This window comes from Rhyacophila brunnea, unplaced genomic scaffold (genome assembly GCF_057557595.1).
Source record: "Rhyacophila brunnea isolate RB1 unplaced genomic scaffold, BYU_Rbru_1.0 scaffold_7, whole genome shotgun sequence".
NCBI lineage: Eukaryota > Metazoa > Arthropoda > Insecta > Trichoptera > Rhyacophilidae > Rhyacophila > Rhyacophila brunnea.
Window position 1 is genome coordinate 7,742,451 of NW_028233339.1, and position 26,023 is coordinate 7,768,473.

Below are 26,023 nucleotides of genomic sequence, written 5' to 3' on the forward strand. Positions count from 1 at the left end.
CATTATAGCAGTACAACGCCCTAAATATGAACAGCACATAGTATAGATGTGAATTACGGATATCTTTGAGAATATCTACGAATTGAAAGATGCCCTGGCGGTGGGTAGGACGGAAGACCTTGGCAGAATTGTAAGGTTCTTTAATAGAATTGGAAGTGAGGGCCTGATCGGCGGATACCCTTCTAGATGACAGCGAGTCGCAGTCAAAGCCTCGGTAAAATCATTAAGAAAAGTCATAACCTTGAAGTGCATGATAATTAATAGGTAATAAGGTTTTTATATCCCTTATCTGATATTAATTATTGAGTTAATTAAAAAAAATAACAAAAAGTTGTTTTTCCCAGGTCATTTTTTTTTTAATTGTTAGATAAATTTAGATAATAAATTGGCATTTGCAGCTTACATTTTTTGGAAACAACATGTATTTAGTTGTGTACAACGTTATTATATAATAAAACAAACATATTTTAAAAAAAAAATGAGGGTTACGCCCTTTTTCCTGTCTAGAGTCGATTAATATTTCATTCAAGTCTGGCCAATTGCTCAATACCAACCTAGAAATCTAAAAGTAACAAGCAATCATGTAAACAAATGTACGAATTGATTAATATTTCGGAAAGAAAACGAGAGTTTTTCGGACAACTTTGTATGAAGACGCAGTTTGATTTCTATTACGATGGGTTAGTAATGCACATATTAAATTTTATGTCCAGTTTACCCAACTGAGTGAGGTATTAATTGTATTCATCATATTATATACCATCTATATATATACCGTAAAATATTATATCGCCATATAGGTTATTTGAGAAGATACTGTCTCATTGAAACACATATCCATTTAGTCATTGATTTTCAATAATATAACATAATATTATGCAATAACCTACCGATATGTACAGGATCTAACTCATTTACATTATTTTATCGATGGTACATAAGTATGTAGGGACTTGCACCAATTTGAATTAGATAAATTAAATGCGTCTTATGATTGTCGAGCGATTAAGTAATCCTAAACAGTGCTCTAATTTTTAAAGACTGATTTTCAAATTACAATAAATTAATAACCGGTTAGATACCAAAGTGTCATGTGCGGCCATAAAAAATAACCAAAGTTTTGAAACAAAACTTGACACAGTTTACATGCGTTGCCTTACCTGACAGCTTACAACATCTACTATGTAACATACAAATAATAGTATCCAATGAATTCAAAACATATCCAAATTGCTTTCAATCTTATTAACACTAAGTGGATAATATATAACAGGTATTACAAACACCTAATAAATATGCATAATAGAATTGACCTATGACATGCATTATAAAATATTATTTAATCAAATACATAATATATAAATTACTTAACAGATGCGTGATTAGTGAGATTAAGCTACACAATGTGGATCCGAGAAGTAAAGTGGGTTAATCGAAAAAAGCAACTTTTCTAGTTGAGGTAAAAACAAAATCTTCTAATTTAAAAGACATGCGATTTTAATTGAAATGCATATCATGTTATGCTGTAACACGTAACAATATTCAGTACCTATTCATCGTTTTTTCCTTCTGACTAAATAAAATAGTTGAATTTATAGATTAACTCACATTATCTCTCGTTTCCAAACAGTATTTACGTTGGTTAGTCACTGCCTCGGAGCAGTGAAAGCAAATTATCTACTTGATTGCAGTTTTGATGACGGGTGGTCCGCAGCATAGGTTTATCTATTATTATGAATACCTACATACCTACCTACCACAATAATTGTGTGGAATAAATACATAATATGTGCATGTGTGTAATTATTGTGTACCAGCCATTCGTAGGATCGTGAGCAACAACATAACAAATAGGTACATGGCTTTATTATGTAGTTACATTGGATAACATATTATTAATGTGAAGCTCGTAGTATCAAAGGTAGCGGTTTCTGTATGGGTTTAATATCGAGATTATTATCTGTGATGCCCTAACCGCGTATCTACGTTTTGCGGTGTGCCAACACACAGCAATGTATCTAAAATGTACCTACAAAGTCATCATAATCTTTTGTCCGTATTTTATTGCATTAACTGCGGCCGAAGAATTAGACAAAATAAATCACAAATAAAATATTTTAGAGAGACGTCTGGAACCTTTTTTAAAAAATGACAACTAGGTGAGTTGCATTTTAACTTGGTTCAATTAAAATGTATGATAATTGATAATATATGAATACGTAACTATATGGCAATGTGTCGCTCATTCGAGTTTTAAGTACCTACTTTTTGACTAATAAGTACCTACCTACCAATCGCGATTCATTGTTTTAGTGCGCGTAGCCTCTACATTCACCAATCACATGGTTCGTATATTATAGCCTAGTAAAGTTACCATAGCAGACACTATGCTAGTTAGTTATAATGGTTTGAAAATAAGGGGAATACAATATTATATTGATAGGATATTGCCACTATGTATGTTGATGAAAAATCCGCTCCAGCAATAATAAATACTATGAAACATTTTGGAGAAACTATGATTTTATAGTGACAGATAGCAAGAGATTTTTTTTTAAATTTAGTGAAAATCGTGTGTCCAAATCAGGGACCACAAAAATAATGGGAACTGAAATACGAGTATCTAACGGGTGTGCAGTAAGTAACAGGCAACCGAACTCAAGTGTGGTAGAATATGGGATAAACTTTAAAAGAATACGTCATTCTAAACTGGTCCTTCGTTCTGACAACTGCTCTCGGGTTATGTACTAAAGCTCAATCAATATTGGTGTATTAGAAGGTTTCAATACACACTATTGCACGTATATGTGTGGTTCATTTTGGTAGGACACTCACACATTCAAGACCCTACGTCAAAATGTAGTGTATTAAGATAGAGCTTATCATAATTTTATTTATTAATCTGTTCTGTGTTCTAAATATTAAAACATTGTTCCAGATTATGTAAAAATGCTCAATAAAAGAAATTCTTAAATAAGTATAGTAGGTATAATATATTAAGTACATTGACAAAAAATATGTAATTGAAAAAATATGAATAAGATATTGTAATAAGATGCTCAGTCGTCAAAATAACAAAATAAAATTTTATAACATTAAACACAAATATATGGCACAGAAAGAAGAAAGGAAAATTCGGTTTAACACTACATTTTCATGCAATTCATTAGAATTTCGATAAACGATTGATTGAAGTATGTGCACCTACTTACCTACATACCAATGGCGTGTGGTGACTTGTGGTATTCTGTTAAAAATACTCATATACCTAGATACCTATATTTGATACATATTTAGTACTAAGGTTTTGCAAGTAATTAAATCTTGGCGGGCAGCCGATGAAGGAGTATGGTGTGTGGTGTTGCAGCCTGATATTATGTCCGATATATTTAAAAAAAAAATACGTAGGTACATAAGAATAACACAGAAACTTTAGATGTAAAGTTAAGTCAAATTTACCATATTATTGCACTATATATTATATACCAGCATATTATAATTACTTTGTACTAGGTATGAGAATTTACAGCATCTATATTCCGCAGGCCACTGCTACATACATACACACGTCAAGCGTTAAGGTTCAAATAGACTATATGACGATCGGGCACATATATGCCCAAAGCGATTTAGTGTCTATGATCATATCCTATGCCATTCCGACATATTATACATACATATTGTATGATAGCTATGACATCGTATTTACACTCTGTGACACCCTGTGACACAGGACGCCAACTTAAGAAACGGGTTTTTCGGCATATATGTGACCGATCGTCATTGAGTCTATTTGAGCCATTACAGTCATTACACAAAGCAAATAGATAGATGTATGTATAGTATAATATAAATATGTAGTTCAATGATAGAAATACATGCAGATGTAGAGCATTATAATGATTCGCAAAATATATGTGTGTAAGTATAGTTCTTAAAAAATAGTTTGGTATAAAATACCTTGGAGTGAAATAGTTAATTTGTCATAACATTGTGGTCAGAAGACTCGTTTATTTATTTTTAGTATGAAAATGTGCGGTGAGTGTACTACGGTCGTTACATGAGACATTCTGGCTATATATACAACTATGTAATTATTTCTATGACGGATATTGACGTAAGTATGAAGGATGATAATGCCTACTCTAGGAAGTAATTACATTTATGGAATTCACAATACTTACTGTAAAATGAAAACCACTGTGGTAAAATATTATTTTAAGCATTATTCTAAATTATATGAAAGCAAATTAGTATGACAGATAGGCTCAGCCCAGACAAGCACCACAGGCGTATGTTTAGTTATAAAAAAGTAGAAACTTGCAGCCGAAAGCGACAGATTACAGTGATTTTTAGTAGATACCGCAATTTACCACAGTTTGGTAAACCTGTGTTTTTATTTACCTATACTTGAATAGCATTACAAAAGGATACATAGATTCTAATGCATTACATACATGACTAATTCCAAATCCCTAGGAAACCGATCGATATGGTGAGGGTATGCACGGAAGGATCCAAAAGATATATCTACATGGGAACGCATCGGAATCTTTCGAAGTGACATCTGAACTGAAGCAGGGTGACTCCTTACCGCATATTCTTTTTAATATTGTTTTGGAGAAAGACATACGAGGAGTTCTCTAAGCAGAAGGCCGAGCCGTCTTCAACGATCCCACAAAGTATTAATTAGGCTATCGATATAGTGGTGGTCGAGGAAAAATAAGCACTTATTCAGGATATTTTTATACCTCGGAAGTCTGGAAGATGTGGTGAAACGAATAAATCTAAAGATTAGAATTCAGATGATTAGTAGGTACATACTTGACATTGAAAATCACCACTGTTTTTAAGTACTCGAGAAATAATGTAAGGATATACAAGTAGAATATTTGGACTGGTTAAGGAAAACCAAAAATGGCACATCCGCACGAATGCTGAACTCTGCGAACACCGGACACTTACACAGCACAGATAAATGTACCCAGAGCTTTCCATAAAATTTATGAAGAAACCCAGTCAACACTCTGGACCGCCCCCGAAGGAGATAGGTAGATATCAAGATTCCCAGAGGACGGTTGTGCACCATATTAAGTAAGTTAGTAATAACTAAGGCAGCAGTAGAGTTATTTTTTTGATTTAACTACCTTTTAATACTGATATCTGCCAGGCCTTCCATCAGGAGTATGCTGGATTACATAATAATATATAACAACAGTTATAAAGATAAATACAGACAGACAAATAATAAGTACATAATACATACATACATATAGCAGACATTTACAAGAGACACATAATAAAGAAATAGAATAATTAATTTTGTTCAATAGAAGAAACAATACATAAACAATCTCATGCTAGCTGTAAGAGTGAAGTTTCTATTAGTGCTCATTCCATACAAATTGACGGTGCGGTTGATCTTGGCACTTACCATAAATTCCTGCTGTTTTAGAATATCATCTACCCGCAACCCCCGCGCCTAAGGGAAACACGAATAATTATTAATCATACAGTCGATATAAAAAAAAAACATTGATAAATTCGGCATTTCATACAACCCTTATAATAACTGTACTTTATTTTATGTGTACATATTTGGGAAACGCAAAAGGAGAACTAAGTAACTGTAAAATAAGGCGGATAAGAAATGATTAAGTATAAATACATGATTTGTATATTAGTATCAACTGACATAAATACCAAATTGTTAGATTTTTAAAATTGTAATTATATGGTTAAGGTAAATGGGGAGACCAACTTGTTCTAGAACAGGGATGGCGAACCTATGGCACGCGTGCCACCAGTGGCATGCGAGATGATTTTGCATGGCACGCAAATGTTTTATGTTGATTTTTTTTTACAAAAAAGTTTTACAAATATCATATATTATTAAAAATGCGTGTTTTCTTCGGTTTTTAATAATATTTTCACCAATAATATTTATCAATCGATGAGCAAACGGAAACGACGAAATTTATGCATAAACGACAGGTCGCATTGTGTAAAATATAATAGGCAGATAATCTTCAAGATTGCATAAATCGTTCCTTAGGTTTTATGCGTCAAACATAATAATATTATAGCACTGACCTCATCAGGCGGCGGGGGAAGCCGCGTCGCGGAGAGGATGCCTCAACAACAAATCAAGAACTCAATGTCTTGTATTTTTTGAACTTTTTTTAATATAATTAATTTTTATAACCGTTTTTTCATTCTTTTCCTGCTCAAACTACTCGAAAAACTGCTCGGCACGTCACAGTCAAAAATAATATTTGTGAAATTTTGGCACGCGTACGTAAAAAGGTTCGCCAACCCCGTTCTAGAAGGATATAATAATATGACAATCAGGAAGTGTGGTAGAAAATTTACAAGAGGTTCCGTTTTTACTGCATAATAATTTATAAAACATGGATGGTGAAAGAGAGATGGGAAAAAGAAAACAATAAGAAAATCATTGATAATTACATATTTTAAAAATAGCTTTAATATTATACAAGTTTTAGAGTAGCATTTGTTTGTAATAATGAAAATTTCATTGAGAGATTTAATGTAGGTACCAGTAGCGAAGAGTGGAGGTATACTGTTAAGATCCAACATGAATAATCCACGATAAGTTTTGTCAGTCATACGTATTTATTTTCATTGAACTAAGCCAAAAATTTACATTTGTTGTGTTGGTTATTTTTTAAAAAATTCAATTAAACACTGCAAAAACCAAGTCATGATAGATAATAGTCAAAAATTAATCGTCCATCTATAAAATATTTAAAATTGTGGTATTAAAGCATACATAATTTTGGATATTTTACAGATAAAATAATATTTTTTATCTACTACCACCTACATATTCTTGTAGTTGTGTTGTGTTTCAATGAATACACATAAGTATGAATGAAAAAGTGTGCACTACTTTGTTGAATCGCCCATAACATACCAAAAATATTATGGTTTTATTTAGACAAGGTTTAATTGATTTTTAAAAACTACACTACACCATCTGTAAATTGTACTCTTAGTTCAATAAAAACAAATATGAATGAATGACTGACAAAGTTTAATGTGCACTATTTATGTCAGATCTTAACAGCCTACCTCCACCCTTCGCCTCTGGTAGGTATATAACATAATATTTATAACCTTCATACGAAACATTAATCTCAAGACGTAACCTACTTATAATTAAATCAATAAAATATTTGAGCATGGGTTTATATATAATATGTATAGGTACACCATAAAACAAATACTTATATGCTACAAGAATCCTCGACCGTGAATGGCGGTGCTAGATATAATCAATATTTATAGTACCTATGGTCAGACTTGTAGGTATGTTTTCCATATCGGTAGTTAGTAGGCCTACAATTAATATGTAACATACCGTATACTGAGTAATGGCCGAGACCTGAAACGATCGAATGATGCATCATTTTAGAGGTGAAACGGAAGTATGCGTGAGGTACTCCCCGCCCTATTAAGAGTTAGTTACCTGTCCCAATAATTATGCCTAACCTGTGGTCATCGGGAAATATACTACTCAACTAATACTCGGTTAATACTGCCGGACAGATTGCTGTTACTCAACCGATGGCTAAAATATATATATCTATATAAAAAATATAGATATAGCACAGGGGGGGGACAAACTTTTTGGATGGAGGGCCAAATTCAAGAATTTAAAATTAGCGGCGGGCCGCAAGTAAAATACCATTTTTAGATATACACAATTCATTATCACGAAAAATAAACATTACAAAATAATTAATGAGAAGAATGAAAGTGTTGTACATTTTTTAACATTTTTTTAAATTCAGGTGTTAATTTTGTAGTTGATATTCTCAAAACTGCTTGTAAATGGGCATCGGAGATATTTGATCGTAAAGAATTTTTAATAAGGTTCATGATCGAAAATGTTTGTTCACATATATAGGTTGATCCAAAAATAACGAACATTTTTCTTGCATAATTTGTCTGAATTAAGGGCATTGTAAAATTTGGAGATTTCTTCACGACGATGCAATTCTCTTAAATCAGTGTCACACTGCAGATCAATAATCTCAACTTGTAGCTCTGTCGGTACACTATCAATATCTATTGAAAATGGATCGCGTACTAACTTCAAAGTTGGAAAGTGGTCCACGTTGTTATTCGATATTTGTCGAAGGAATAACTTGAGTTTTAATTGAAATCCATTCAAACTTTTTATCATATCATGGGCATATATTTTTTTCCTTGCAACGCAGAGTTAAAAGTATTTAAATGTGTCACGATGTTCAATGTAGAAAATAGTGGTTACATAGTGTGAGATGAGACGCAAGGAAGACGTACTGAGATAATACATTTACGAAACAACAAATTCTTCAAATTTTAATCTATCGTCAATATTTTAAAAAAATATATAAAAAAGTTATTCGTAATCAGAAGTACAATTAATGATGGCGGGCCGCAGTTTGCCCCCCCCCCCCTGGTAGCATATACATATTATATAAATAATACAGCATGTCCATCTGTGGGTAGAGTTCATTTTATATATATTTTTTTACGACAAAATGACAATTGTATGAGTCGGCCCAGATGATGTCTTAATATAAGTAGAGCAGTGGCAAAGGATAGAAGTAGGCTGTTAAGAATCGACATAAATAATGCACACTACACTATGTCAGTCATACTTATTTATTATCATTGAACTAAGAATACAGTTTGCAGACGGTGCTGGACGCTGCCTAAGCTAAACTATAATAGTTTAGGTACCTACCTATGTACCTAGGCTATGGACGATCCGACAAAAATAGTGCACACTTCTTCAGCTATACTTATTTGTAAGAATTCGTATTACAAATGGTATTGGTTAGTTTTTTAACATTCATTAAGCCCTGCCAAAACCAAACCATAAGCGATAAAAAATATTCTTCTACATATCGAATATCTAAAACGGTTTAACGGCATAATTTTAGATATTTTATAGATAAATGAATATTTTTTTGATTATTGTCTATTATGGCTTGGATTAGGCAGTGTTTAATTAAATTTAAAAAAAAAACACTATCTACACAGTGTACCTAGTATTAGTTCAATGAAAACAAATACATTTGATTGGCAATGTTTAGTGTACACTATTTAAGTCAGATCTTAACTGCTTACCAATTATTATAACGTCAATTACAGGGGGACATTTATTTTGTTCTTCAGGTGCAGTTGTCTTTAGTTGAGTTTTAATTAATGCAAGCGGGACAAGCTAATACGAAAGCAGCTCCAAGTAGGGCCCACACTAGTAACGTGGTGACACATATTCATGTATTTGTTTTTTAAATTGAAATCTCACTTATCGAAGTGGCTTGACAGCTGAAAATGAAAAGGAATGGTGTACGTAGGTAGGTGGGTACTCACCCATTTTCTTTTATCTAAATTTACGTTAAAAACAAAGCAATCGTCGATTCGTTCCATCAATATCGATCACACTTTATGTCAGATGATACGGTATTGGTTTTCTGATTATTTATTTGATTGATTTGCCATTGGTCGTAAAATGCGCGTTAATTTACATTGGCCATTAAACCTAACCATTCTCCAACTTGTCAATTTGTCACTTACAAAATATTATTGAAATCAACAACATAATATTATACTTGTATATTAATATAAATTGTTTTTTTTTAGCCCAGCTTAGCTTTCTAGACACAACAATTTTCCAAAGCTAGATTATGTTCTTCATATGATTCATTGCTAATCTCACTTTCTTGTATTTTAACTAAACTTGTTTTCTTTTAGTTAAAACTTCTCATTCGATAAATATTTACTCACTGTAAGCCCGGAGACTCTTTCAACGTTTTGCAAATATTGAGTAATTAATGTTTAATTGAATTTTAACACCAACCAGCACCATCTGTAATTTGTATTCTTAGTTTAATGAAAAGAGATAAGTAGGTATGAATGAAATAGTTTAGTGTGCACTATTTTTGTCGGATCTTAACAGCCTACCTCCACCCTTCGCCACTAATAAATGAGGGGTGTATTTTCAAAGTGAACTTATTCGGAATAAGTTATTCCACTACTTGATGATGTTTTGAACAAGATTTTTTTTATATAGAAGAACCTAATAGCATTCAATCCAGTGGACAAATCAACGTCAAAACCGGTGTTAGTTACAAAAGTAACTTATTCCAATGCCAAAAACATATTATGTAACACGGTAAACGGTTTTTGACGCTTGCCAAAAAAATATTAAGGAGGAATAAGTTCACTTTGAAAATAATTTGTATCTTCTGTTACGATGTATTGACAGACGAAACAGCTAGCTGTCAACGTCAATGACTTTTTTTACAAAAAAAATATTACAATCAAGGAAAAACTATCTTCTGCCAATCTTCGACGTATTACAACTCATTATTAATCGAAGATCAAAATACGCATGAAGACAAATGCGCCAATGAAGTGAGAAAGGGGGTTAACAAAACACCGTAACAAATTGGTGACAGCTAGGTACTTCATAGTTCTGCATTATTCCAGATTCTGCCCAATTCTCAATCATAAGATAGTTGTAGAAAATGGAAAGCAACGTCAATTATGATGAAAATTGTCAACTCACACCAAATGAGAAACTGTAGAGGCAGTTATTTTATAGCTTTGGTTTTTGGATAAAATTATTAAAATTGTAGTTTATAAACATGTGGTATTATTACACATTATCGCAGTCACGATCAACTAATTTCGTTACGTCAAGATGACGTTAGGCGTGCACGGGTTGTACGGGTAAACGTAAACCAATCTTCACGTCGATTCTAGTCCCCATCATAGTTCACAGAGAGTGCCGTCGAAAACACATTTTCAATAATAAACTTTGATATTATATTATGAACGAATGTAATACTTTAGTGTAATATATTTTTTAAATATATAAGGTGAAGTTTGAAAATGACGAGAAGTGATCTAATGTTGGTTTTAATAATTCTTGTAGGCGTTAACACGGTGTACAGTTTTAATTATTTCGATAAATTAGATCCACCAGCGGTCGGGTATGTTACACGTTATTTATTATCAATAAAACAATTTCCAATTGCATATCCTTATATAACTAAGTTATAAAAAGCTTATATAACAGTATTAATACTATCGACTGAAGGTACTTGATGGAATTTGAATTTAAATTCTAATTGATTCAAGCTCTGTACTATTCCATTTAAGTTGTTTTTTGCGACCCGGGTTTCGCCTTTCGGCATCTTCAGGCGTCATTTTTTTCGAAATAGTAAAGTTATCACGAAAGTTCCTAATATATTGAAATAAATAGAAAAAATATATTAATTTGTAACATATATTATTTGGCAACAATATTGTAGTGTGTATTGTTGTTCAAAATTAATAATAAATAATTACACGATAAAAAGAAGTTTTTATATACAACGTTTTTAAATTTTCTGTTGAATTATTATGCTCAATATGCTCAAACTTGTACTTGATATGAAGTAAATAAAAAACAAACAAACAAATATAGAATACTGAAATGTCATTTTGATTTCCATAGTAACGCACGTATACATTAATAATTTAGTTGCTAGGACCACCCCCTTAGCAACCAATAATAGTCTTTTACGTTTTACGGATTTTTTTGAAATAACTTTCCATACAAAACAGAATTTACTAAAAATGAATTCAATTCTTCTTAAAGATGGCTAAAAGTATTAAAATAATGCATTGGCATCGTGTTCTGATATATTCTAAAAGTTTCAAATGTTTAGCTAGTCGGGAAGTTAGTTAAAAATCGATTGCAAGATTTGAACTGGACAAACAAGAATACGAGCTAATAAAAACGTTGTAAAATCTGAATGGTTTACACTGTTTACAGATAAGTTATGTGTACGTGCGTATCGTTATTAAGGGAATCATTCTAAAGTGATATCACGGGTAAAGCAAAGGCTATTCGCAGTTGTATTGATATTAATTAGTATTGTATTAGAACACTATTGTGATCTCTTTTGCCGTAACCATAGATAGTACCACTGTATAATAATTTCAAAACACATCATATCTACCATAATTATTATAAAATTCGTACAAATTACCGCTCGGTCGAATGAAAATGTCATTACTTCTCTAAGCTCTTCTAAATCTATAAGGGCTTGCGCAGACAGAGAGCGGTCGGAGTTCTGCGTTCAACCGACCGTTGACCGCTAACGTTCAGGGACAGCAAACAGGTGGCGGTCAACAATAAGCGTTCCATTTGTTTACAAACGTTGTACTGACACAAGCGCTGCATAATGCGAGACCGCTATATTCCGACTGCGAGTGGAAGTGAGAAAGCACCGCTGTTGCGTACTCACTCCCCCGTGTGGTTTCGCTCTATGTTGTGTGACTGCTCAAATTCCTATGACGGGACTGGACGGGAGGTACGGCGTTCTTTGTAATTCCGGGAATAGAACTCCAGAACTCTAGCGTTCCAATTGACCGGCGCGGTCTGACCGCCGGCTGTGTACCCATACAGTATGAAGTCCATACAGTACAAAGAACGCCGAACTCCGAACGCGGAACGCAGACCGCGCTCTGTCTGCGCAAGCCCTAATAGGTACATTCGCTAATGCATTCGTATAAATTACAAGTAACCATATGATTTCGCTAGTTATCATTTCATTCATGAAAAAGTGTTTCAGTGGAACAGTATTTACATATATTTTAGGGCTCAGCCAATCTTTCCACCGAGTTGCGGTTTTACTGTACCAGGCTGCTCAGCATCAGAATGGTTTCCAAGACTTGATGGTTCATGCAGCAATCCCAGATTTCCCGAATGGGGAGTGCCAGGAGATAGATTCCTATATTTGGTAGAGCCCATTTTCGAAGATGGTATTAAACTTGTTGATAATTTATTTTAAATAATGTGTCGATAACAAATTCGCTTTATATTATATATCTCTTCATTAATTAATTAATTATGTTATGTTATGTGAATGTATCAGGCTTCAGTCTTCCCAAGAATACCACAACACGAGGAAATCCATTACCTCTTTCAAGGACTATCAAAAATGGAATTTTTCCGGACGGAGACGTCTCTCACAAAAAATTCAATGTCCTTTCAATGGGCTGGGGCGAGTTCGTTGCACATGACATGTCGCTAATATTGGATGCTCCAGGTAAAATATACATGTATAAAATTGTTTAGGATGTTCTGATTGGTTACCTACAATAAATAACTATTGCAGAAGGATAATAAACCGGTGACCTAATATATGAAGCAAACATTTTCAATTATTCGAAATACCTACATGAGTTAGATTAAAAAGAGTATTAGTACAAAAAAAATCAGTGTGTACTTATGTTAGAAGTTATACTTCTTTGGCGTAACAAAACTTGTGATAAACTAGATTCTTTGACTAGCTCTTAATTATCTTGTTAAATTACACACTCAAGAAAAAAGACCGCTTATTGGAACGCCGTTGGTTTATTTCGATACACTTTAACTTATATGATTAAATTATATAGTGGTTTCTCGTTGTTTTTATTTCTAAAGTACCAACTGTCACTCTGACGTTTAATAGTTTGTTTACGTAAGGAATTGCAAATGGCCGACAATAATAAATTCGCTGCCTAGGCAACGGAACAATTCTAAACTATAATATTATACTGTATAATCATAACGATTGCCGTATCATACTGTGGCGTAAAGGAAATGCGTTCGGCTGATAACCGAACAATCGGCGGTTCGAATGCAATTGAGTGCGTTTTTTTTCGTGTGAAAAAATAAATTATGTGTTACATGTCACGCGCCAAAAATACACTCTGATCTGATTTCCCAAACGCGCCAAAAGGAGTAGATATAACTTCAAAAATATCTATTACCATATTTAAATTCTTTCTTTCTTCGACGTAACGTCAAGAAATAACCAAAGCACTCGAACATTGTACTTTCGATAAATTTTTATATCCATTAAAAAACCCACTTAGGGTTTTCAAAGTATTGTTATTAGTCATGATATTGTTGGAACGAATAAGAAAATGTGTTCTGTCTCTATCTATACGTATAGTATTTATGCAAAGGCAAACGGTCTATCTGAATAGTTTTGATAATGGTGTTACAACCGAAATAGCTATTGACAAAACCTTTTTTTTTAAAACCTGTAAAATTTAATATATTTATATTTTCATTTCTTGTAAAATTGAATTCTACCAAGTAAATGCTAACTCAATTAATGATATATAGGATTCACCAGCGAGCATTCACTGTCACATGTATTAGATTCACTGCATGTTTACACAAATACATAATCAAATTTTTCACTTAGGACAGCTGATAACGAACGCATTCATTGTTAATTTGAGTAGGTATACATCGATGGCTTAGAGCTAAAATAATATTGTATCACCAGTTTTGGTCGAAAATGAGTTAAGTACTGAAATGTACCAAATATAGCCTATATTTTTATGTATTAAAATATTGCATCTTCTAAACCTACCATTCCAAAGATATATACCTATTTTTATATCACAAAATCTAATTTTCCAAGGTTTGCAAACTTTCAATTGCAGTTTTCTCAATATTATGATTTATGGAGAGAAGAATATAAAGATTTTAACTCTAAGCCATCGACATACACTATATAGTGCGGGTATAGTATAGCATACAAATTTGACAAAGGTAAAAACTACCCCGTTAACACGCCGTAGCGAAAGACTGCGAAACATCGCCTATTACTGGGCGCCTGAACAATGCAATTAGTACATACTATAGGACGATGTATACCTACTCTTGACTATTTTTATTCGCAGTGGGATCCACGACATGTTGTTCCGATAAGGGCAAATTTATACCGAATATGGATCCGCAGTGTGTTCCGTTGGAAATACCTCCGAATGATCCCGAAATGTCAGAGGAGGGCATTGTCTGCATACATATGATAAGAGCCGAATCGGATTTTTCTGTAGGGTGTAATACTGAAAATACTGCAAACCCGGTAAGTTTATAAAAACGACATGTATAGGTACAGCATTTATTAGCTCTCCCTTCCGTTGACACAGAGGTGACAAAGGGTTTATCTATACATGTATTGTACATATCTGTTACGTGAAAATTTACCGAAAACATCCTATTCATAGTAGGAGGAAAAGTCTCTGAACTTTGAATTAAGTTGTTTATTAAAAACACAAAAAACAGTATTAGGTATGACAATAATACATATCTATCGATTGGCAAATACGCTATAATACACAGTTAACGTACATAATATGAAAAAATATACAAGAGAAAATGCATTTAGCAAATATATTATATTATATAATACGAAGAAATGCGAAACAGTATTAATAATGTAATACTAATGGAGAATTCGATTATAAATTATATTGATTAGGTACTTATGTGTCCTTATCGGGAGGTGTTCGAGGTTAAGATCTTGCCGCCGTTAATATATTGTTCAGACGGTTGCGATTGTGTGTGAGATGTGATATAGTACGCGGGTCTCATTTACGGAAACACATGTGGGCGTTTATATTGTTTTATATTTAATATGAAGTACAATTACGTAGGTAATACACGGCAAGATAAAATCACAGTATATTCGTTTATGAATCGACAAGTGCAGGTTTATAATAATACTTTTAAATTTAGATAATTTAAGGAATGGTCAAGCTGCTCGGAACGTCTTCATTTTGGAAGCTCTAATTAAGCCGTGTACGTTTCCGTTGCGTTATTGTCTATGCTCTAGAAATGAGCATAGACAATAATAACATGTTAGTAGTTGTAGAGTTGTGTAAAACCTCTACATCCTATAAATCGGTGATAATTATTATAAGCGGCCTTAAGAATTAATACACGTTAATTTTTTGACAGGTCTTAATTAGAACTGCAAAATTAAATCTAATACTCATAGATAACAAATGAAGACATTTGAGAAAAGTTAAATCTTAATATTGACGACAATTCGCCTGTTTGTTAACTTTGAACCGTGTGGGATAATAATATTATTATGTAAAGTTAAACAAAATAGATTTTGGGTTAAATCCAAAAAGTTCATACAACACCTGCCCTATTGTGATGGAACTTGTATAAAATGATCTCACCGATTCTGACGATACATACTAGCAGCAACTAAGTGTCTCCATTGCTTACATTCAACTTGACACCTGATTGTTATACCAGATGATATGAATGAGTGTAATGTCGGGTCCACATTGACAACATGTCGCGCGACAACCTCGTTAAATTTTACGATAAGTATGATAATTATCGTAAAATTTAACGAGGTTGTCGCGCGACATGTAACCAGTGTGGACCCGGCATAAGAGTTTAAATTGTTAATAGATCTAAATTCACTATCAACGACTATTAAAGGTGAATACTGTGACTTCGGCATTGGATGTATCACCCGTTTACGGCAATAGTGTCCCTGTATGCAATTCACTGCGGGCATTTAAAGATGGCCTCCTAATCACCCAGACGATAAACGGAACTGAATTCCCACCGAAGGGCGAAAAGAGACGATATTCCTGCGATTTTGAATTTCACACAGGTAAAATAAGCTAATAAATCTTTGAATATGATTTTTAAATTCTAAATAATCTAAATTGAGTGCTGTATATTATGTAAAAGTAAGTATGTTTCGCTTCAACAGTTTGTAGTATGGATGAACATTTTGAATACGTGTATTAAATAAGGCTCTAACTACCAAAAAGTAATATTTCCTGTAGTTACAAAATACCGAGTCATTGCAGTAAAATTTCATGAAGCAGACCTTTTGAAAAATGTAGTTTTACAGTGTGAAGCAATCACGGCAGCTTCTATAATTTTAGGTATTAAGAACTCGCAAGTGTCAACACACCATCGTCAGCTATTTTATATTGAATGCCGTTGACCACTGCAGTGCTACTTACACCATTATAAATAAAACACGCCAACGGACTTACAACGTCGTCAGGTTTAATTGTTTTGCTGTATTTTTTGACTTGCTTGAGGCACTTAGACTATAGTTGAAGTTATTGGCGTTGGTATGTAGAACATTTTTCTATAAAAATGTCAGTTTTTATGTTTTTGGTACTTAGCGCCTTATAACATTTAAAATCATATCAGACATATTATATATACGAGTATCATGGCCCCCACCCTGAAGCGGGCCCACCTACATATCGCTAAGGTTAAGGGCAGTGTGATGCTTTTACAGTAGTGTTTCCCAAATTCTACACGGGAATTACCATTTAAGTACATCAATCATCATATCTCATCAAATTGCAACGCACAACCACATTTTATTTAAAATATTTAATAGTCTTGATGGTCTATTCTATACTTATCGACCGCTAAAGTGATAAATATTATCAAACTTAGGTCTGCATCAAAGTATTAGTACCTCTAATACTTTCCTCTAGTACCTACCTCTCTTGCTGCTGTTAAAATATAGCACGTATTGCAACAATTACAACTAATTTATTGTAACTGTTACAATAAGTGCTAATACTTTAATACAAACCTACCCTAAATTTGATAATATTTATCACTTTATCACTGTAGCGGTCGATAAGTATAGAATAGACCCACTGAAGTAAGCAGCAGGCGAATTTTTTAAAACTTTTCGAGTAAATTTGTTGTGTGTTAATTTACTTGGCTGGTCGACCAGCCTCGTCGGGCCCCTAGGCTAGATACATGTCAGTCCCCCTCCTTGTGTGGGCCATGATGAGTGTATTATAGATTTACAAATATATCGCAAAATGATTGCAACTACTAATTCCAATCGAAATTTTTAACGCTATAATATATCTAACGATAAATGGACAGTAAATTAAAAACAATCACCCTAAAAGATGGACGTTTAAAACAAGACTGGTTATGGAACGCAATGGTAAAATTCATATGACGATGAAAAAAATGGAAGATAACTACTTACTAACTCAGAGACACTTACCCGAATTTTCAATCTTCATACGGTACTCTCACCCTGAAGTAATAAACGACTAAATGCTTATTTTAGATATTTTTTGTTAAACTTAAAATAAACTGTTATCTATCCCACACCAAAGTCAGTTTAAAATAACCGTCATAATCATTGCCCCTACAATCGGGTGTGCGGTTAGCCGATCATGAGGTGTCTTAAGATTAACATAATATGTCCATGTTCCGGACCCAAACATAATTAAAAAAAAAACATGTGAACTTTTCAGATGCTTGATTTAAAAACACAATCAGAAGAGAGTATTTCTGCAACCCGACCAACGCGGGTGCTAATTACAGTACCTACCTACATTCTCAATTTATGTGCAAAAATTAAATTGTGTATTTTCAGGTGACCTAAGAGCGAACCAGAATGCTATAATCATGGCACTACATATTATCTTGTTGAGAGAACACAATCGGCTGGCAATAGAACTGAAAAAAATAAATCCGCACTGGGATGACCAGAGACTTTTTATGGAATCTCGAAAGATTTTGATAGCCATATATCAACGTATAACATATTATGAATGGCTACCGACCATAATAAGTAAATATATTTATACTTTTCATTCAAATTGTTTTAGCATGTACTCTTGTATACACCGTGTGCGTGTGGAGGTTTATTGGAATCACCCACTGACTCATGTTCCTTGAATTAAATAGTTACATGGAAATCAGCATGTTTTATGTCTAGCTAGAGGTAGTGACAGAAATTCTCCAGAATTCTGCAACCCCGATATAGAGCTTTGTGTAAATAAATTTCTCGATTGTGATTCGTTAGTTCTGAGTTCATCTATATACAATATACAGTACTGAATCCAAATAATAATATTATATACGATGTTACTCATATGCAACGTTGCCAACTTAGCGTTTTTCTTTTCAAGTTAGGCATCTAGCTTGCAAAAAATGCACCTAGCTTATGGCGTTTTTGTTAGCATTTTTTGATGCCTTCAACAGCTTTAAATGTATTAATTGAGTTAGCATTTACTTGGTAGAATTCCATTTTACAAGAAATGAAAATATAATTAATATTAAATTCTACAGGTTTTTAAAAGGTTTGTCGATAGCTATTTCGATTGTAACACCATTATCAAGACTAGCTTCTTGACAAGACAAGTGTCTTGATAATGGTGTTACAACCGAAATAGCTATCGACAAACCTTTTAAAAACCTGTAGAATTTAATATTAATTATATTTTCATTTCTTGTAGCTTTAAATGTGCTGAAAATAAGCAAGATATTTAGTTTATTTATTTTCTTGGACATCAAAATCAGATAGGTTTTTAATGAAGGTAGGTCGCTACTTCGGAAATAAAGCTACACAATGAAACAATAGGAGCATACTTGGCACTATAGTCATAATCATGGTATCAGATATATTAATTTAAGGTGTGCTTAGGCATGTGGCATCGGATTGACGATTATCGAGTATACCACTCTCTGGTATTCCCTACCTAATTATTATTTATCGTAGGTTGTTAGATAAATAAAATATTTTTTGTCAATTTTGAAATGAGTTTCTGGGAAAATGTGGTGTTATTTTTACCCGTAAGTAAACCGATTTTTTTCATCTTTTTTTCGATGCAAAAAATTTGTATTTTCATAAAATCTAGCGGTTTTTCCTGCTAGCATGTTTTTCTCAATGAATATTGGCAACACTGCTCGTATATACAATAGAGTAGAAAATCAGATAACAAAGAGTGGCGGCGTTGAATCGAAACATAGTAACTCCTACTTAAAACAAAACTACACAGTTATGATCATTACAAAAGCCGATTTCACCTCAAGATGGGATGAAAAAGTGTTATTGCCGCGTAATTACGAAATGGCAAGTGTTTTTGTTATTTCTGTTTTATTACATCTGCATAAATGAGGCACATTCATACTTTATACTATGTAAACTTGGATTGTGATAAATTAGACTATCCTATGTATTAAATTATGTATTTCTTTATAAATAGGCAAAGACATATTGTACAAATCGAATATACTGTATGATACCGAAAATTACGTGGACGATTTCCGATCGCATATAAAATTGGTTCCCAGTAATGAATTTTCGCATGCTAGCTTCCGTTATTTCCATACAAATATTCCAGAATACTTTGAGTAAGTAAACACATAAGTATTTCGTATACCTACCTAATATGCAATTTTACAAAATAAATAATTACAAGCTAAAAAGAACTTATTATATACCTACCAGGTTTTTAAATTTTGAATCATATAAACTTGACAATTCTACGTATTAATAAATACTTTTTTTTGTAAGTACTTCATTTATACTGAATAAATATAGAACACTGAAATTTCATTTTGACATTTCATATTGATTTCTATAGTAACGCACGTATATATTAATAATTTTGTTTCAAGGACCCCCTTAGCAACTAATTAATAATTATAATAATATTATTTAATTAATTCAATTCAATTCAGCTTAAAGATGGCTAAAAGTATTAAAATAATGCATTGTCGTCGTGTTTTGATATATTCTAAAAGTTTCAAATGTCTAGCTAGTCGGGAAGTTAGTTAAAAATCTTCAATCGTCTAATACAAATCTTGGACAAACAAGAAAAAATTGTACTGGACAAACAAGAATACGATCAAATAAAAACGTAGTAAAATGAAGGTAATAAATTTCCTAGTATCTAAGGATAAGTCGAATAATCGATTTACTATTTATTGCATTTAAATTATCTTTTAATATTAAAATTAATAAACTAAAAGCTTGTAGCTCGGTCCGATATACCTACCTAAAAATGGTTTCAAGTCACAAATATTTTTTATTTATTTGGAAAATCGATGTTTTTTGTAATACATATTATTGGGTATGTATTTTCAATAAATTGTATGTTTTTAGGTTACGTAATGAAGCTCGAAAAGTTGTAGGCAGATTGAGAGTGGCAGAAAATGCTTTCTGTCAAACTGATCTGACGTTTATCAATATGTTGACCCGGGTCAACATTGGTATGACTGCGCAGGCCATGGCTGACAGTGATATACTCTACACTAAATCCGTAAGTATGTTAAAAATCAAACCGTATTTAGTACATGTATTTCTCACGAACCTACCAGGTTAAACGATGACATTTGTCTTTTTCACAGTGGCGGTATTTACAATGTGAAGACAGGTTTGGAGGCCTAGTATTTTTAATAGAAAACATAAAATATTCTTTCGATGTACTTAATAAACGTAGGTACTGTGAGAATAAATTCATATCTTTCTGTTAAGTCTCCGTGCCTTTCTCTCCCATAGCACTTTTTATTAAATTACATATTTCAGTAAACTCAGACGAAGCTCACTTGAGAGCGTTGCAATCTCACTCTTGGACATCTGCTCCTGAAACATTGCCAGGCGTAAAAAAACTGCTAATGCATCACATCAAACAGAGGGCCTCGTGATACGCTCGATTAGTACCGTGTGTGGTGCGGGGCGGGTTGGTTTGGAGGGATCTATGTTTGTGTTGTGACAGTACCTACTGGTAAAGTCTGTCTGTTGATAGGAAATAAACTGTATTTATATGATAATATATAATGTCAAAAATATACACATTACTAAGTACAATCAAGTTATATCAATGCTTTTTGGATGTCAAACTAACGGCAACTACCTACCTACTTGTTTATTTGGTTACATAGTGCAGCCGAAAGCTGTTTAAATTCCGCCTGTACGTTTTTTATAGATTTCTATATTATTATTGGATATTCATACATTCTTAGACAAGATTATATTTAAAAATATTTTTTGATTATTTAAACAATTTTGTATCGTATTAACTATTGTTTTTTTCCGTGTAAACAGATAACACAATATTTTGATAAACCTAAAAATGAAAAATTCGGCACCGATATTCGCTCTGTGGACATACAGAGAGGACGAGATGTTGGCTTGGCGCCTTACGCAGCATACAGACACTTATGCAATATAGGCCCTTCAGAGACCTTTGAAGATTTTCTAAATGTAATACCTGCATCGGTACGTATCAAAAATCAAGACCAACTATATATTATGCATTATATTCGAACGCAATGCGGTAATCTGTTCGCGATAAATAAACATTTTCGATGGTATATTTCGTACAAATTTATTACTTACCATTTATTTTATTTCAATATGCAACAGTCATTACTTTTTAAAGATAGTTAACCATATTGTATTCAAAGTATGAGCAATAAATGGTACTAGGTACCATTGAAATTCACTTCGTGTCACCGCCCGACTATAATAGTGGGCCTTGGTAAAAATCCATTACCTACTTCAATAAAGCAATTAAAATAATTATTTGAAAGATCGGTGGAATGCCCAATTGGAACATACTATTCTTCAAAATATATACAGCATCTTTTTTGCATACCTAAGTAGGTACTATATAATTATATCATAATATTAAAAAAGTATATACATGCATATGTCGCTGAAGCAGATCATAATACGGAGACACATATAGGGACGTTATGTCAAAGCCTCTTTTCCATGTTCTGTTAATTATTCGCCAGTAGGTACGTTTTATAACTTTGCACTTTTTAATATACTGATACGCCTCTTTGCCTGATTACCTCGTGTACGATTAGTAGATCAAATGATATTCGTTTGTATTAATATAATATGTACTATGTAGTAATAAATCAATAAATAGTTAATATATGTAAAAAATATATTATATCATTTTCATCTTAGAGCCGGAATACAAAGTTATGAAGCATATACTCTGATAAGCGTCAATTCTTAATGGAAAGACATCGAATTAATTAAAATAACAGAAAATACGAAGTAGTCATTCCACTTCGTTTAATAATAATTAGGACCGTTGTCGTCAACCTCAGTGTGGCATCCTTAACTTTGAAACTCAAAATTGGAAACAGATACGGAAAATTTCTTGAAATTTTATGCAGACGTGGGAAAATACGGCTTTTCGTTGGGTTAAGTACGGCTCCCAAAATCTCTTGATAAAAATATAAGTATTTTTTCCCCATTATACCTACTTGTATTTTCGCGAGTTTTCCTTTCTAAATGTGACAAGATGTAATTAAATTTGAATGTATGTATTTAATACTAAGCGAGAACGTGACTATGGTGTGGCTCTTTATATATATGAAAATCCAGAATGTAGCTCTCGTTGGTCCTCCGTGGTCGATAGCTTGAAAAACCAATTTAAACTTTAAAATTGGTTACGACATATTTTACATATCCGTATTGTGGTATATTTTCTATTAGTTGACGACGTTCCATTGAAGCGGACAAAACTGGTCATGCTTATAATTATTACTTACATACTACATATAACTACCAACGTCAACAAACCCAACATCATTGAATATTAAATTGCATCAATTTTGCGACAATTTTCCTTTCAGGAAGTAGCCAAACTAACAACGGTGTTTGAGAAACCGATCGACGTGGACTTATCGACTGGAGGAAGTGTAGAAACGCTTTTGCCTGATTCAAATCTCGGTCCAACGTTCATGTGCATAATAATAGACCAATTCAAGCGTTCAAGACAAGGAAACAAACACTTTTTTGAGAACTCTGCTGCTGCATTTACTTTGGGTAAGTGTTGGAGATTATCACGGATATGTAAAAATGTGTTAAACCGTATATATTCATAGTCTTGACATGATAATGGTGTTACCATCAAAATAGTTCCACAAAACAAGTAACAACGTTAATGCACATCAAAAGTAAATATTTAAATGACAAACCGTTCACTTTAACATTAATTATACATTATAAGATATACATTAAAATATCTGTTGACTTAACCATCATAAATATGGAAGAAGTTAGTTATATTTTAGAGAAGAGCAATTAGGTAGGTATCCTACTGTTATAAAAGCAGTATATATTATTGACGATATAGAAATTCATGTTGCATACATATTCATGTATCCAAGCATTTATGTTAAATGTTTACAAACATTTGTATATGTAATTTGATTGCGGACGGGATCTGTCAGAACTATTCACATTTGAAATATTTTGCAGGAGAGTTTTTGAAATAGCCTACTTCAGTTATTTTATATAAACGAGTGTATGCACCATTTTTTTCATCAATAATCCTACTAAAAAATGATGCATACACTTATCCATATAAATAATAAATAATTTCAGTAAGTTGTTTCAAAGAACTCTCTCGTAAAAAAAAAAACCAATGTAAGTTAGAATAGTTCTGCATTCAGCTGACGGACTACTCACAACCTCGTGTACTTCGAGTATTTATTAGACAATAATATAATGGACTAAGTTTCAGAAAGGATTCGATTTATAATGTTACCGTCATATTTTTTTCTTTCAGATCAACTTGCCACAATTCGAAAGACCAGTAGTATAGCGAGACTCGTGTGCAACAGTGGCCAAGGAATCAATAAAATCCAACCAAAAGCATTCGAACGTATAAATATAGTCACGTAAGTGTTCAAATTGAATACCTATACTGAGTTAAAATTATTATTACTGCTATCCTATCGGTCAAATTCATTCATTGAGGTATGCATCTATCTCGTGTCTGGAACAAATGCTGAGCTCTTCGACCGATACCAACCTAGAATCACTAATATTCTGAGGTCAAGAAGGCTCAGATGGGCGGGCCACGTTGTACGATCTGAAAGATCTAGAACTCTCTATAGGATCTACAAAGGCACACCAGCTGGCACTCGACCTCTTGGCCGCCCTCGACGGAGATGGGCGGACAACATTCAAAGGGATGCGGAAAGGCTGGGGATAGTCAACTGGGAAGAGAGAGCGCTGGACAGAGGTGCCTGGAGAAACGTTGTGCAGTCGGCCATGGACCTGAACGGCCCCTAGCGCCAGTTTAATAATGATAATATTAAAGATCGTAAAAGAGAGATTACACAACGCGGTATGGAGAGGTGCATGCTGGGCATAACGCGAAAGGACAAAAAAAAATGAGTGGATAAGGAAGCAGACAAGGGTTTGCGATGTGACAGAGTTCATTAAAAGCCTCAAATGGAGATGGGCTGGACACATTGCTAGAAGAAGAGACAATCGTTGGACGAATTTAGTCATCCCCAGTGATATCCAAGAGGTACAAAATGTCCGCAAGGTAGACCTAGAGACCGCTGGATCGATGAAATGATAAAGTTCCGCGGAAGTACGTGGTAACGCAATTCACTGGACCGAGAGAAGTGGAAGTAGCTTGAAGAGGCCTTCATCCAGCAGTGTATGGATTCCGGCTGATGATGATGATATTAAAAGCCGTCCAACCTCTCTGGGTCGTTTGAAAATAACCGATACCTATACTGGATTATTTCTTAGGCTAGGTTCATTCTTGAATTCATGAATGTTGCCAAAATCAGCTATGAAAATTGAATTAATGTTCATAATGAATCTAATAAAATTGGAGACCGTATAGTATACGCCTACAGTCATCTCTTTCCAATAAGAAAGCTCACGGCGAACATTTAGCACTGCAAAATAATTTGTAACAAGATTCACACGTGTGCTCTGAGAGTTGTTTGGTACTACTGCAATGAGTTAAAAACGCCTTGCATTAACAAAATTTAAATAAACTATTTTTTTTATTCAACGAATAAGACACAAGATTTCAGAATTTAACATTCTATAAACTGAATATACAAAATTTGAAAACATTTCATGCATATACACACTTAACATATTGGCGCGAATCCAACATATACAGGTTCAAGTCCCGTCGGGTGTCGTATTTTTTTCTTCTACAAAACGATTTTTTCTAGTCTGTATATGCATGAAATGTTTTCAAATTATTTATATTAACAAAATTGTTTATCATTAATATTAGGATTGAGATCATAAAGGACTCAACTAACGTTTTTAGGTATTTTTCAATCCAATCTTTGGTCATAACGTAGGTATTATTTACATGTAATCAGAGCGGTTTCATTTTCAGTATAATATGCCTACATTCAATTTGATTTGTTTCAGAAATCCTCTTCTTGACTGTGATACGATTCCGGATATTGATTTATTTCCATGGAAGGAAAACGTTTGATAGTTAAATTATATTAAATACATACTAGTGGTGTGTTTAAAAATTAAAAAATATATATGAAAACTAGACCAATCCATTTGTTTTCAAAATATGTAATGCATACCTACATACCTACTACTTA

The 26,023-nt window shown here is 33.2% G+C and overlaps 2 protein-coding genes across 15 annotated transcripts in view; one reads left to right on the plus strand and one right to left on the minus strand.

The window, feature by feature from the left end:
• Positions 1-26,023, minus strand: part of LOC147064435 (RNA binding protein fox-1 homolog 1-like) — a 522,090-nt gene that overhangs the window by 351,049 nt on the left and 145,018 nt on the right. For 4 of the 14 annotated variants that reach the window (XM_085957956.1, XM_085957952.1, XM_085957949.1 and 1 more), the window contains exon 2: positions 5,435-5,482. The exons of the other annotated variants lie outside the window; for them this stretch is intronic. In XM_085957956.1, coding sequence (XP_085814082.1) covers positions 5,435-5,482 — 48 coding nt within the window. The remainder of the gene's footprint in view (positions 1-5,434; positions 5,483-26,023) is intronic. 14 annotated transcript variants of the gene reach the window in all.
• On the plus strand, positions 10,724-24,323 carry LOC147064437 (peroxidase-like). The gene is made up of 9 exons (XM_085957605.1): positions 10,724-10,752; positions 12,671-12,845; positions 12,965-13,121; positions 18,258-18,455; positions 19,873-19,903; positions 20,775-20,931; positions 21,717-21,890; positions 23,270-23,462; positions 24,208-24,323. The coding sequence occupies exons 1-9, from the start codon at positions 10,724-10,726 to the stop codon at positions 24,321-24,323; spliced, it is 1,230 nt and encodes a 409-aa protein (XP_085813731.1).

Excerpts from the sequence above, each read along its gene's own strand:
- LOC147064437 (XM_085957605.1), top strand. The coding sequence starts at position 10,724 with ATGACGTTAGGCGTGCACGGGTTGTACGG. Across the intron at positions 10,753-12,670 it reads GGCGTGCACGGGTTGTACGG|GGCTCAGCCAATCTTTCCAC; the intron begins GTAAACGTAAAC and ends CATATATTTTAG. Across the intron at positions 13,122-18,257 it reads GCTAATATTGGATGCTCCAG|GTGACCTAAGAGCGAACCAG; the intron begins GTAAAATATACA and ends GTGTATTTTCAG.